This window comes from Atractosteus spatula, chromosome 2 (assembly GCF_055471065.1).
Source record: "Atractosteus spatula isolate fAtrSpa1 chromosome 2, fAtrSpa1.hap1, whole genome shotgun sequence".
NCBI lineage: Eukaryota > Metazoa > Chordata > Actinopteri > Semionotiformes > Lepisosteidae > Atractosteus > Atractosteus spatula.
The window spans coordinates 76,232,992-76,247,809 of NC_142707.1; the positions used below are offsets into that span (position 1 = coordinate 76,232,992).

General features: G+C 40.6%; 1 protein-coding gene across 2 annotated transcripts; it reads right to left on the reverse strand.

Annotated features, from left to right (window-relative positions):
* Positions 1-839: 839 nt before the first annotated feature.
* On the reverse strand, positions 840-12,204 carry hsf2 (heat shock transcription factor 2). Of its 2 annotated transcripts, XM_088930057.1 has the most exons (13): positions 11,997-12,204; positions 9,481-9,589; positions 7,770-7,897; positions 7,177-7,301; positions 6,957-7,032; positions 6,133-6,194; positions 5,816-5,894; positions 4,660-4,784; positions 3,981-4,229; positions 3,323-3,428; positions 2,736-2,792; positions 2,315-2,381; positions 840-1,672 (listed from the first exon to the last, which is right to left on the reverse strand). In XM_088930057.1, exons 1-13 carry the CDS (start codon positions 12,087-12,089, stop codon positions 1,383-1,385), a joined length of 1,566 nt encoding a protein of 521 aa, XP_088786183.1. In that variant the 5' UTR covers positions 12,090-12,204; the 3' UTR covers positions 840-1,382. The 2 variants fall into 2 exon arrangements, with proteins under 2 accessions (XP_088786183.1, XP_088786192.1); XM_088930066.1 differs by lacking the exon at positions 2,736-2,792.
* Between the last annotated feature and the right edge of the window lie 2,614 nt (positions 12,205-14,818).

Below are 14,818 nucleotides of genomic sequence, written 5' to 3' on the forward strand. Positions count from 1 at the left end.
CACAACTGAAACTTCATGGTATCACCCTCAACTTGTCCAATAGCATATTTAAATCTTTAAAGCCAACCGTCTCATTTGGTCTTAAAAGACAGCCAAGGTAAGTGATCACCTGTTAGCCATGTGTCCCATGACACATTTGTCTTAAACTGTGAATTTTCTCTTGGGAAGGTTGGTTCCATAGGAATTAGATCATCACTCAATTAAGAAGTTATGATCACTGCCTACTATAGACAACAAAAAAATCCTTAGCATATTTTGATAGTGTCTTCTATATTACAAAATTGTCTACAATTGACAGGTGAATTTGGGATGAAAAACCATCAGTTGAGGAACTTCTATATCGCTGTTAATGTTGTTCAGAGGAGAGGGTTGTGAGATTTGTATGAACTGCTTTAAGCAATGTGCCAGTGAATTTTGTGTAGTTATAATCTCAAAAGCAATCCATATCCCATGGCCTATTAGATTTTTGGGCAAAAAGCTAAACACTAACACATTCTTCAGTTCTCAAACATGTACTTGTTATTATTAAGGATTGTAACAACCCTGAGCCTATCCCAGAACATTAGGCCCAAGGTAGGATCAAACCCTGGGCAGGGTTGGGGACACATACAGGGACAAGGTAGAGACACCAGGTGTCTACAGAGTTGAAAGGAAACCACAAGGAGAGTTGTTGACCCATACTAGTGTACAATCAAACCCAGATTCCAGACTGGCATCTGTCCAAGATAGCAAGAGCTGCGAGGTAGCAGTCCAAATTGTTACGTGAACATGCCACACCAACTTTAAAAACAGGCGATGGAAACAAAAGTGCAAAAATGATGAATAATAATGAAGCAATCTCGATGCTTTGCAATTTATTGGCTGCCAAGCTTGATATATCAGTGACAAAAAGCGAAACATCACATTAGTTCAGCACGTTTTGAAACGAATGACAAACCAGACTTCTTGGAATTCAGAACACTGAGAGTTTACAAAGACAGGGAAATGAACTACATACAGACACTTCCGTATCTTTATATGTCTATAATATGCTTGTACTCCATCTGAGAGGAGCATCTATGGAAACTGAACCTTTCCACAGACACGATAAAACTTATGGACCTAGTCATTAACAACTCAAAATAGTCTGTACCCCCCAAAAAAACATCAACCGGCAAAAAAAAATACAACTGTATCCCTTCTGACTCCTTGGCTTTGTGAAGTCAGACCTAGAATACTCTATGGACAAGAGGATTTAAAGACATCCGCTAAATAACAGGAAGAAGGAGGACTGTCACATTTTCCTTTTGGATTTAGGACAGAAATGTACCAAAAGATACTAGCAAATAAATAGTTCATCATTTTGATGAATATATACAAAGCTTAACCCATTTCTTTCCACTTTAAACCCCCAGCTGCGGAGTCTCTATGTCAGGGGTTTCTGGATTGAGTCCGCAGAAGTAAAACAGAGTTGCTTCGCTGGCCTCCGCTTCAGTCAGAGGCTCCAGTCGAATGAGCTTGCTCCGGGGAGGCTCATCCGTTTCCAGAAGGTCGGTTGGATCTTCCTGGTCCTGCTCCAGAAGCGATTCATTCAGGCCCGAAACCGGAGTGTCTGGTTCAGGGTTGAGTGTGGAAGAGCACCCATCCAAGAAGGCCAAGAGAGGGCAGGACGTATACTGGATCAGCTGTTTATCTGCAGTGGGGACACCACAGTTCAACACACAGGAGGAACGGGCGATGCTGCAAGCTGAAAGTGAGATCTGCCATTTCGATCAACGATCATTAAAGGGGAACTGCAGCCCCAATTTCCCAGAACAATTATTAAATCTTGATAACAAAATAAATTCACTTACAGATTTCGAATTAAGCACAAAATAGTGAAATGCACAAATTGCAACGCAACCCTTCCTGCTCACTAGTCACTGTAATAACTCATGTAATGCGAAGTATGACCAAATAAGTACAGGCTGTGCTATTTCACCACATTAAGGTTCCACTGTGATCTGCATGCAGAGTTAACAGGTTAGATTTAATCGGCAAAACTGTCTTGAAGTTGAGAGCAATATTCTTATTAATTTAAAAGAGATGCCAATGCTGATTCTTTCTAACCCCAAAACATAATAGCCTTGCAGATCCCCTTTAAATATTTTTTTACATGTGCCATGCAAGACCGAGACAGAAGAAATCTGTGAAAGAAGATGCAGGGGGGAAACTGGATTAGATTTATTAAAAAAAAAGCTTTTAGGATCTTTCCAGACTAAAACAGAGAAGTAAACATCTAAATCCAATTGCAAAGTGCTGCATGCGTGAACCATATTGAACAGCTGCAGCTCACCATTATTACTCTCACTTGGCTTCTCTTTGGATAGCAAGCCCGCTTTCTCCTTTGAAGGCTCTGTCCCCTAAGATTCACAGGTGAAACAGCAAGTCAAATTCCATTCAACAGTAATTACATTTCTCCACTAACACTATAAAAAGAACACATTAAAATAAAGAAGGTTTGGGCTTACTCAAGTTTAGATGCAGTTCTACATGAGAAGAAATGTATTAAGTCATTTCAAGAAAGAACAATACAAAACAGCAAAACCCAGGATCACTCTAAAAAAGGAAATAAACCGTTTCTTAGTACTCTATAGAGACCAAAGTGGTACAGTACTGCAAACTACAGAAGTGTACAGATACTTCAATCGGGAGCTGAAAACCCAGTACATATTACTTTGATTCTGTGACAAAGCAAGTGACTGGGTAGAACTCACTTTAGCTGTGCTGATGCTGTGATCATTTGTGCTCACCAGGCAAACTGGATTAAAAAGCTACAGGGAAAAGGTTAAAGATCAATTAATGTGGGATTTAATTAATTCACACTTCACCTGCCACCAGTTTCCCCCCTCCCCAAAAAGTGACCTACAAAATTACCACTATTTGAAATGTTTTAACTACCTCATATCTTCGTGCATTTGAAACTACTACTTAATTTCATAATTTAATATTAATTTCTGGTTAAAGTAACTGTGCTTCCTTTGCCTGTAAACGAATTGATAAAATCCCCAGAGCTAAGATAACACTGACTTGTTAAACGTAAGTCAGACATTCAAGCACGTTACTTGTACTATTGTGAGAATGCTGACCTTCAGTAACAACGTGCAGGCTGTTATCAACTACCAGGGTCTACATCAAACATGGATAGCAGTTGTTACATTTTAAGATGAATGAAAGTGAAACGTAGACCAAAACACTACGACAGTGATTACTGAAATACAGCTAAACCGATGTCAAAATAAATTTAGATTTACATATTATTGCACCACTACATTAATAAAAAATATGAACACCTGAAACTTACATCATCTACGATTTCTGGGTCAATATTGAACTGCTTTCCACACAGCATAGCCTGAAAGTCTTCCAAACTGCAGTCAATACTATCCAGATAGTCCATGAGCTCAACCCTGTCGGACAATAGCGACACCTAGTTAATATGTTACAAGAAAGGCCAAGCAGCTCATTCACAGGACTCTGACGTGCCAGCCACAGTCCCTCAATACTACTGGAAGTGGGGACGTTTTTCTTAAACAAAGGGGTATAGATACAGTCCAACAAACTACACAACTGTTCAGAACTATCTTGAAGTGTGCCTCCAAAGTAAAAATTACCACTGCACAGCTAAGCAAGTGTAAACAAAATTCAAAAATTAAATGATTATGATTTCTGCTTCCGGGGTTTATACTTTTACTAGAACAGGAATTTTCTGGTGAAATTTCTTAGAGGTTTAATACACATAACGCATGTCACAGGCGCAGACTCTTATCAGAATACTATAACCAAATATTATTCATGTAGCTCCTTCAGCTACAAAATCAAGTAAGGGTCTGAAAGACCAAAACACTTTGTCACTTAACTGCTAGATACTTTAACAAATATCAGTACTTAAATTGCTTACTAGTAATGATAGTTGCTGGAATAAAGTGGGAGTCGGCAAAAACAGAAACAGTGGCACTTACTTGCCCAGAAGGTTAATGTTCTGTGAAATAGCTCCGCTTTCATTCATAATGGAGTCCATCATTGTAACTGGATCTTCCAAAGTGAGCGCCGATGGTTTATTGATCTGCAGAGCACTGCTTGTCAAAGGGGCGTTTTCAGATATGGCTTTGGCTATGTCTTGAGGCTCCACTCTTGGTGGGTCTGTCACTTCATCATCCACAAGCACTGCTTCATCACTACCAATTTTAACTTCCACAATTTCGACATCCCTATAAAAAAATATTAAGTCATGTATGTACAAACGAGCAATCCTCATATTACATTTTTTGTTTACTTAAGATTTGCCTTAAGACGGAAACCAAACAGGAATCATAGTTAATACAATTTAAAACAAGTTAATACAGGATGGAAGTCCAGGATTGCCGGTTAAAGTGGAATCACAACCTTTGCAAATATTAACATTAATCGAACTCGGTTAAAGAGAGGTTCAAACTTCCTGCTTATATACTGTAACCATTTTAAGCAAAATTATTTAATTTCAAGTATACTGTAAATAAAGAACAGAAATAAAGATGAACAGGAAAGAACTGTGCCGAAAAAAGTTTTCATTGAAGAGGTCAGACCAACTCCATAAAAGCACGAGCCAATTAAGAACAAAGCCTGTAAACAATACGAGTAGCTAAAAAAAAAAAACTTTACATTGGATCAGAAATTTTCGTTACTTCTTCCAAGTTTTCTGGATGATCTTCAGTTACATCACAGATTATAACATCATCAGAAATATCAGAACTGTTCTTCAGACCGTTCGGCACTTTCATAGATCCCTACAGGAACAAACGAACAGAATATACATACAAATAAAAATATTACACAACACAAAGACATATTAAAGACAGACATCTGTAAAACAATTAGTTGGAGATTTAAAACTCAAATTTATGACAACAGAAAATACTGAAAGCGATTACTTCTGCATATTTTGGGTACACTTTATAAAGATCATTGACCTTCTGGCAGCTTATCATGCCATTATGACAATAGCAAATACACCTACAAATACTAGTATTGCAAAGAAAAGTTAAGAGAATCCTCAATTCAGTCACAGTATGAGGTTCCTCCCTGATGTCTGAGAAAACCATTAGTTCAGTCTGAACTGCAGCTTACAAGGTGAAAAGTTAAAGTAAATGGGCTTACACTTTGTACTGATAACAGGCTCAATCTTTTCTCTCTCAAGACACTGCAGCAACGAAAGTGAAATTAACAAGAAAATGGCAATAGGCACGTACTTTATTAAAACGTCATACAGCTTGACTCTTAAACAGCTGCTGCTAACTGAAGAAGCATCAATGCAGTTTCATGCTGCTAGCTCCAGCATGCTATGAACCTAAAATCTAAGATTCCTAAATAAGCTAAAATGAAGTAAATTGTTTTAGGTATTACATATGTAAGCCTAATCAAAAGATTATACAAAAATAGTTTGAATGTCTGGGTCTCAAGAAACCTTTCTGTATCAAAGCATTAGTTTAGAAACGGATCCTAACAGTTGCTTACTCATTCAAGTCTCAATAATCGCAAATTCAGAGGCTTTTACAAGCCTCCTACAAATAAATTATTCGGAAAATGAAACCCAAATTCATAAATCTGAACAAAGACCAAATGCACAGCTACAAAGTATATATACTTAAGTGGAGTGTTTGGCTTAAGTGCCAAAATGTTTGGCTTACAAATGAAATTTGAAGATCTGAAAAAAATAAAAGCTAGATTTAATAATTATTGTACTTTGGAATGGTTGGCAAGTTATATACCGAATATCCAGTTTAACTTAATCTTAAATGCGATCATCTACTACAAATACCTTGCTGTGTTCGACGGATTCCTCATAAATTTGATGAAAGTATTTTGACTTGTTTCCATTGCTGTTCATCAATAAAGGTCTACAGAAAAAAAGAAAATCACAAAACATTTTAAAAGGTGTACAATAAAGGGGCCAGTTTTCTCATACTGAAACTATGTAAATTTGGAAGCACGTTCTCAATGTCAAATTTCATTTCATATTTACTGTTATGTTGACAACCTAATTTGCCTTTATTGGTTGCACAACATTGCATATAAATGCTATGCGTCTTCCATTTAGGTTACAACAAACGTCAGTGATGCAAGGGCTGGGCTTACCTTTTGCGTTTCAAGCTCACTAGACGGTTGTTCTGGGCTAATGTTATAATGAACTGGATCAACTGAAATAGAAAAGGTACATTAAATCCCTCACAGAAGTTAAATTCACAAAGTGGGACACTGATAGGATATTTAACCTCATAAGGCCAAATACAGAATGTTTTTGTCAAAGTATACAATTCGCACCTATATACTTAACTTCTGATATGATATAACTGCAAATTAGATCTGGTCATCTGCACCCCTAGGTTCACACCTACTCAGTGTATTACCATGTTCATGGAGCTTCTCAGTTCATCAAAAACAAAAAAGTACAAAAGTTGCTGGAGAGCAAATTACAATTACTATGGCTATTTTAGCAATCACACAAATATTAACATAAAACACTCTATCCAAATTTGCACAATTATCTAGAACAATTTGTGTTTCTTTAAAGAAAGACCTAAACAGTGCATAAAATTAAGTGTTCTATTTTATTTGAGAATGCACTACTCTTGAGATAGGCATAAAAAAAATAAACACCATTATTTACGGTATAGCCTTTTATATTCTTATCCATTTAAGATAAGAATGTTTTTTCAACAAATGCAAATGCACTCGTCTTTGCACTGGTAGTTTAAAAGGCTATAAGATAAGCTATACAAACATTTTGTCTTTCATAACTCACTTCTGTATAAGGGGTAGATTACATATAATTGGTGCCTGAAAGCTAATATAAATGTAAACCAACCACAAATAAATCTGAATTAAGTTCCATTAAAGAATCAAATGCAGAATTCAAACAAGCCATCTGTAAAACTGTCACTGCTATAAAATTTGGGTACCTTTTTAATAACTTGTTGCTGGCTGGTATGTTTCTGTCTCAAATCTGAGACTTCCCTCCACAGAGCCTCATTCTCTCTGTAATTCAAGAACAAAAAAGTTAGTTTTCCATAAACACAGATAAATCCATTTTCTTCATTTTAACTAATAAGGTAAAGTGTACACAAATGGTCCCCAATATATATTGGGATTAAGATCAAATTACAGTGGTCACTCTGTTACCTTTTCAGTGTTGAGAGTCTCGAATCAAGACTTTCTTGTTTGCCATGAACACTCTGAACGTTGGACAGGATCTTAGAGAGGTCTTCGTGACGTATTTTATTTTCCTCAGGCCTGGCTGACGAAACCTACAAAAAGAAAAAAAAACACAACTTTAAGATAAAACTAAGTTAACTGAAGTTCATTCAACAATTCTAATGCTCTTCCTGCTTTACATACATTTGCTTCAATTTGCAGGTATGGATTGTGAATGAGCTTTTAGAATGGTATCCATTCACAAATAAACCTCTGGTGGATTTGGCCATATCTGAGGAACACAAGAAAACTGTTAGATTACTTAGAGGGGACAAACGAAGTTTTGCCTCAAAATAATTAAAATTAAACATAAGCAGAACCTTAATTGGATTTTGTACTTGGCAAAGACTAAAGTTAATTACAAACAAAAGTAGGTCATTTGATCCTAAAGGTGGCAGGATGTGAAATTAGAAACCTATCGTGCACATTATTTCAATTTTCTTAAAGCAGTTTTGAGCTTTGCGAGGCTATTTTCTCACATTTTAAGGCAATAAATTCAAAGTGTAAGCCCTTGTTCTTACCTTTCTTTTGATGTTTTCTAGCAAGTCATCCTGCCCATGTTTGAAGAATGGATGCTGAAATTCAACTGGTCCATCACGTTCTTGTTTTACAATGCCAGTGTCCATGTGCATTACCTTGCGAAATCCATCTGTAAGACAGTTTGTCCTCTTTAAAAGCCCTTTGCACTAACATAAAATGCATTATTTTAGCTCTCTTTAACATAATTGATTATTTTCTGACCTGTGAATCTAATTTAACATGTTTTTAAATGGTTCACATTTATTTCCTCTTTCTTTTCCCATTGCTCTCCAGAAATCTTTATTAAAAAGATATCATGTAGATATTTTTGAATTTTTAAAACCCTCTTGATATGCATGATATGCCTGTATGATAGTGCAAAAAAATACCCCTTAAATCACACACTCAATTCAAAACCCCCAACTAAAGCAAAATTAACTACATAAATAAAAGTTTAAATAATACATGTCTTGAAAATAATAGATGAATATTAAAACAGATCTTTTTTCAGAACTGTGACTTGACATCATTCCTCTGATAATACAAGATATTCAACAATTCCCATGCATCTTGATATCTTTCAGCCATGTTCTTTCCCTCTTCGACAGCCTCAAGTAATGATGTCCGTATTGGGTTTTCCATAACTGGACATGGGTTCTTGACATTCAGTCTGAGACAAACACTGAGGAAGTCAGGTCTCCAGATCTGCTACTTTGCTGCTCTTTCCATCCTACTTTGAAGGGGTTTCAGTTCCCCTGCTCTTTACTATTAACAAGAAACCCCACTATTTTCACTTCTGGTTTGCCCATTTCCTTTTGCTTTTACCCATTTTTCCTCCCCCAACTTCCAGCATTAAGTTACTCGGTTACTGTTGTCTGGTTTACACACTCTCACTTTGCCATTTTCAATTTTTTAAGCCCTGCCTTTCAGCAGTGGGCCTGTATGCTTTCCTCGGACACTGCCGGCCATACCGTGACTATCTAGACTACCCTCGAGCTCTAACATCATCGTAACGGGCCAGCTCACAGGTGCCCGGACAATTCCTAGAGGCATTGCGAGCATGAGCAAGCTGAGAATTACCCACGTCATGTCAAACCCATGAGCCTACTGGGGTCCAGTCATGTGGCCCCCTGGCAATGAAACTCAGAGGTGTGTCTGCGAACCGGACTAAAGGACTCAACTTGTACTCCTAGAGAGCAGGTTGAGCTCAGTGCAAGTTCCCCAAAAAGGTCAACTCTGACAGAGATGCCAGCAGCGTAAAATGACATTCGAGGGTGGAGCTGCGTCAGCATGCGCTGGCTGCAAAGGAACAAATAAAGGAGAAACATTTCAGCCTTCTTCACGACATGCTGTACATAATCATGCTTTAAGCAGCGAGTTTCATCTCAGCAAAGGCACCATTATGAATGAAGAAGCGTGGGTTGATCCTTTCTACTTTCAGCCTGGAATTACTTGAGTGACCTCATGATTTGTTTACATGTACATTGCACATACTCACAGGGAATACGTTACTTGTCTAATTCTGTCTCTCACACCTGAAGAAGGCTCGACGGCCGAAACGTTGAGTTTTCTTTCTTCTTTTTTCAGCATGGACTAAACCTATTACTTGTTCCTTTGCAGCCCACGCATGGTGACACAGCTACCCACCTGAACCAATTCCAGTACTGATAACCTAACGAATGAAAAACATCTGTGACCGTGAAAAGTACTTACACATGTTGAGCTGCCTGACGAAACTAGCCATATTGTTATGCTTGAAGAATTTGGGGAGAATCTCTTTGGCAAATCGCTGTTCATCCAGCACAAGAAAGCTGTTACCTTCCTTTAAAACAAACAAGAAAGTCCATGCTTACTTTAATGGAAATCTGGTCAGAAAGATGATGGATTACAAAAATCACATTGCCGTGGGGAAGCAGTTTTCATGCATCCCCAAGTTCCCACAGACCTTAAAAATATTTTTACACTTCTTTCAAAACCAAATGCCAAAATACATCTTGAACAGTTCTCAGATGACTCTGCAATTGTGGGATGTATCAAGGGTGAGCAGGAGGAGGAGTACAGAGGACTGGTCAGCAGCTTTGTGGAGTGGTGTGGGGTGAACCACTTGGAACTGAATGTGACGAAGACAAAGGAACTGGTGGTAGATTTCAGGAGGAAAAAGGTCAAACCTACTCCTGTCTACATCCATGGGAGTGGCGTGGAGATGGTGGACTCGTACAAGTACCTGGGAGTGCACATCGACGATAGACTGGAATGGTCTAAGAACATCGAGGCCATCTATAAGAAGGGACAGAGCCGACTCTACTTCTTGAGGAGGCTCAGGTCCTTCAATGTGTGTAGTAAGATGCTACACATGTTCTATCAGTCGGTGGTAGCGAGTGCCATTTTCTACGCAGTGGTGTGCTGGGGCTCTGGGATTAGAGCAGTAGATTCCAAAAGGCTGAACAAGCTCATCAGGAGAGCAAGCTCTGTCATTGGGTTTGACCTGGACTCCTTGGAGGTAGTGGCTGAGAGGAGAATGAGGTCCAAACTAGAGGCCATCATGGACAACTTCTCCCATCCCCTCTTTGACAGGCTGGCAGGAATGAAGAGCACGTTCAGCAATAGACTGATTCATCCACGGTGCGACAGGGAGCGCTACAGGAGGTCATTCTTGCCGTCTGCCATAAGACTGTACAACGCATCCACCTTGCGTCTTGGCAGAGGCAACATCGACAGTGACCTGTTTCTGGACTAAATGCATCTACACATCTACTGCTACATCTGTTCTCTTTCTTTTTCTTTTTCCCGTTTACAACCACTTTTTGTGCAATATATGCCAGGGACCTGTGCAATACATTTATATTTATATCTATAGTTACATCTATATTTATATTCATATGTGTGATATGAGTGTGATACGATTTTCTGTGTACTGTTCTGTTCTAGTTTGTTCTTGTGCGTCCGGACTGTGAGTAACTCTTGTATTGTATTGTATGTATTGTACTATTATTATATAATTCGTTACACTGTGGCTGTGTTGTGTGTGTTAAGCTGCTGTTGCACTGCAATTTCCCTCACGGGATCAATAAAGTATCTATCTATCTAAATTGTAGTCTACATCAGACCATCAGAAGAAAATATCCTATGCATGTCTTGAAGTGTATTAACTACCATGATTTAAACGTCACGTATCCATGGCATTTTATTTCTCAGTTTACATTAAGCTATATTCAGACTGCAGGCGCACACACTTTCCCAGACCATGAGCAGCTGCAGTTATATTACAGCTGTTTAAACCCATGGCACCAAGCCGCTTCTAGAAAAAGAGACCCTCAATCTCCCTACTCAATAATTAGAACTACATTGAGTATGAGCTTTAGTGCCTCAAAACACACAGGTGTTTCCCCCCCCCACCACCATTTAATTCCTTACATATAAACCTTTGATGCTCTCGTTCGCCGAAGTCCTGCAAGAGTCTGGGGGTAAAGAGGCAGGGAGAGACTTCTCCAAGCTGAATTTGAGGCAATAGCAAGGGTAGGTGTTCTAGTGTGGCACACACCGTCAAGTGCACACACCCCATCAGGAAGCTGGCTGTGGAGGGTACATTTATGGTCCAAATACTTCCAATCAAATTTAAGATGTTGCATCAAACCTCCCCACTCCCAACATGCTATGCACTGAAATGAATAGAAATAAATCCGCTCTTTTAATTCTTCGGAGGACAGCTCAGGGAACAAGAACAGCCTGCTTGCATTCCTCTGTCCAAAGCAGCGCTGTTCAACTCGGCAACAAACGTCATCCACTTCACTCCTGAACGCAGACCCGCTCCTGCCCACGGCGCTGCAGGGCGAGCTACCTCCCCGAGCCAGCGGTACCGGTACCGGTACCGGTACCGCCCCGGCCCTTCATCATGGGGGCCCCTATCTGACCTCCCGTCCAGCTGCCACATTGAGCTCGGCCCTCGAGTGGCAAAGCCGCCGGCAGCCAGACCCCGGCGCCACGGGCCTTCGCACAACAGCCACGTCCCGCGGTCGCCCTGGAAACGGCGCGGAGACCACAGCAAGAGGCCGGCCGGCCCTCAGGAAACAGCGAGAGGTCCGAGGCCGAACCGAAGCCGCCTCGTACGTTTTTTTATTTTTCCCTTTTCGACGGCGACCAGTTTAGACCTGGCTCACTCCGGCCTCCTGCTCCCCCGCTCAGTCTCTCGCTCGGTCAGGCTGCCCAGACGGGCGCGGGCCCGGACTCACCTGGCTCCAGCAGATGAACTCGTTCGTGTCCGGGTCCTCGACCAGGGTCCAGAGCTTGGTGAGGAAGGCGGGGACGCTGGAGTTCTGCTTCATGGTGCGGGCGGACGAGGGGAGCGCAGCGCTACTTCCGAGCACAGGGCTCAAGCGAGTACTCCAGGGCCGCAGCGGAGGGGGAGAAAACCCCCCAGCGCAGCTTCCGGCCCGAACCGAGGCCGCCGATTGGTGCCCCGGCTCCCTTACGTAACTCCCTCACGTGTAACAACAATGCGCTCTGCGCGGCCGGCCAGCACAGCCAATGGCGCGGCGCGTTTGCGAGCCTCACGTGTCAGAGGGAGGGGCCTGCCCCGCTGCCGCTTGCTGATTGGATGAAGAAGGCAGGTGGTGCTGATGACGCAGGCGGTGGCAGGCGAGCCTGCTGTCTGTGTGTGCAGAGTGCTGCTGCATTGTGGGTCATAGCACAGCTGAGACGCTCAGGTAGTATTTCTCCTGCTCTGGTGGGACTGACTGCTTCCACACATAAACCTCAGCGTCTAGTGAAGGCGGACTCCGGCTGGCGGGGTTTTGTTTTTAATTTGGCAAACACCTCAGACCGTGGTGATTTAAAGTACGGCTGGGGTGCAGCAGTATAAATTACACAGCTGTGGAAGTTAAGAAAGGTAATCGTGTTTAAGTGAATACTGTCCTTGCAATTGAAATATTACAGATGTGTAAGGCATATCACACCTGAAGAAGGCTGCGCAGCCGAAACGCCGTGTGTCTTTTCTTTTCCTTTCAGCATGGAATAAACCTTTATCTGTTCAAATGTATAACTACTGTAGACTACTTATTTTGTAATACATCAAAATATCTAGACCGTTTCTAAAGCGAGCAGTAATGCAGTAGCATGTTTAGGGACTACAGAAAAACGTAGTTTCTAATGCAGACCAAACGTTTAGAAAACAATCCCAATTATGATGACTTTTTCTGGTGAGAAGTTAATTTTATTTCTATGCTTCACCGAAAACAGCATAGGTGGGTCTGAGATGATGCTACAATACTTTGTGATTCCGTTTGACAGTTAAATGTTTTATTCAGACTTTAGTGTCTTTCCATCTGAAGAGCCTAAAGCATTGATGCAGACTCATGAAGAGGCTCACAAGTCGAGTGTAAGTGTAATATTAACCACTTCCCATAAAATCTCAAATCCCCGCAAATGTCTCAGAGGTAAGAGTGTGAGATGACTGATGCCTGTCAGCACTTCAGCACTATAGCCAGTGTCACACCGGTGGAACTTGTGGACTTCAGGTCACCTGCAACGATGACAGAGGAAGTTAAACAGCATTGTGTCGACGCTGGTCTTAGGACCTTAATGAGGTGAAGTATTCATGCCCAACACCCCCAATGTTCAAAAATATGGCGTTATGGATGGAAGATACTTATCTCTTTTTAGTATACATGAAAAATATTGATAACACAAACATTTCCATGTAACGCATTGCTTTGAAACTGTGTTTTAACAAAGATGTGTAGCCTAGGCCAATTCCGCAGACATTTTCTGTCACTTATTGTCTATGACTTACAGTACAGTCTCCGGAGTTGAGGCAGTATAATGCTAACTGTGGTTTTATGGAAATAGAACATTCTAGGCTACAGTATATGAGTGGTATGGGATACCAAAGTAATTCTGGAAAGCTTCAAAAGATTGTAGTATTTAGAAAAGAAAATATAGGAAATTAACTTGTAGAATGAACACATACAATCTCACATGGAAGATGAGTTAGATGTAAATCAATTTGTTAATAGTTGTCTGGAGTAACGACTGCATTTTCAGAAGGGATTTAATAGTTTTGTGTTTTACAAATATAGAAATGTGTATCTTAACAGTGGGAATCAAAAATGCACGTTTCGACTTTGTGAGCTGCACCAGAAGGCCCTGGTGCACTGATACCAACTACACATCCTGCATTTGAATGTGCTTTCCACTGGTATCCACTGTTTTCTGGTGCAGTGATTCTGATGAAGGCTGTAGGCTTGTATTTGTCTGCCTTTAGATATTTTAAATACTTTAATCAGGTCCCCTCATTGTTCTCTCTGTACACAACTAAAAAGATTTTGTTCTTTTGGTCTTTCATTGCAAGTCTTTTCTTCAAGCCCGTAAATGTCTTTTGTTGCGTCTTGTCTCGATTGATGTCAGAGCAGACATATTTTCTGTAATATGCAAATTGTACACAGTTTGCCAAATTATTTCAGCACTTTTAACTATATTTGCAAATATTCTGTTTGCCTTTTTTATACTTTCCTAAATGGTCTAAAAATATAAATGATGTGTCAATATAAACACCAAAAACTCTTTTCTTTTCATAAGTAGCTTCTTCAGTGAAATGCAGAAGAACACGGTCTGCAACTGTGTGAAAGTTTTGTTAAAACCGAGGACACCCTGGAACTATCTGCCCACCTTGCTGTTACTTACTCACTCCGATAGCTGTATGTACCCAGGCTCAGCTTGTTTCAGGAAGCAGCTGGATGGAATCCTTGGATGAATTGGCCACTAGCAATCAAGCTTAATGGTCTGAGTGGCCTTCTCTTGCTTGTAGCCTTTCCTATGTTCCTACATGCTCAAAAACTGTAGTGGGTGCAAAGCCTTAAAAACATTCCATTCTGTTGTAAATAGTTTCACTCCGTGTTGTACAGTATGTTCTTTTCCTCCCTTGTGCCCCTGAGCGAGGCCCTTAACCCCAACTGCTCCAGGGGCGCCGTATAGATGGCTGACCCTGAGCTCTGACCCCCAGCTTCTCTCTCCCCGTCTGTGTGTCTCATGGAGAGCAAGTTGGGGTATGCGGAAA

Excerpts from the sequence above, each read along its gene's own strand:
- hsf2 (XM_088930057.1), bottom strand. The coding sequence starts at position 12,089 with ATGAAGCAGAACTCCAGCGTCCCCGCCTTCCTCACCAAGCTCTGGACC. Across the intron at positions 9,590-11,996 it reads AGTTCATCTGCTGGAGCCAG|GAAGGTAACAGCTTTCTTGT; the intron begins GTGAGTCCGGGC and ends TTTGTTTTAAAG. Across the intron at positions 6,195-6,956 it reads AGCAACAAGTTATTAAAAAG|TTGATCCAGTTCATTATAAC; the intron begins GTACCCAAATTT and ends TTTCTATTTCAG.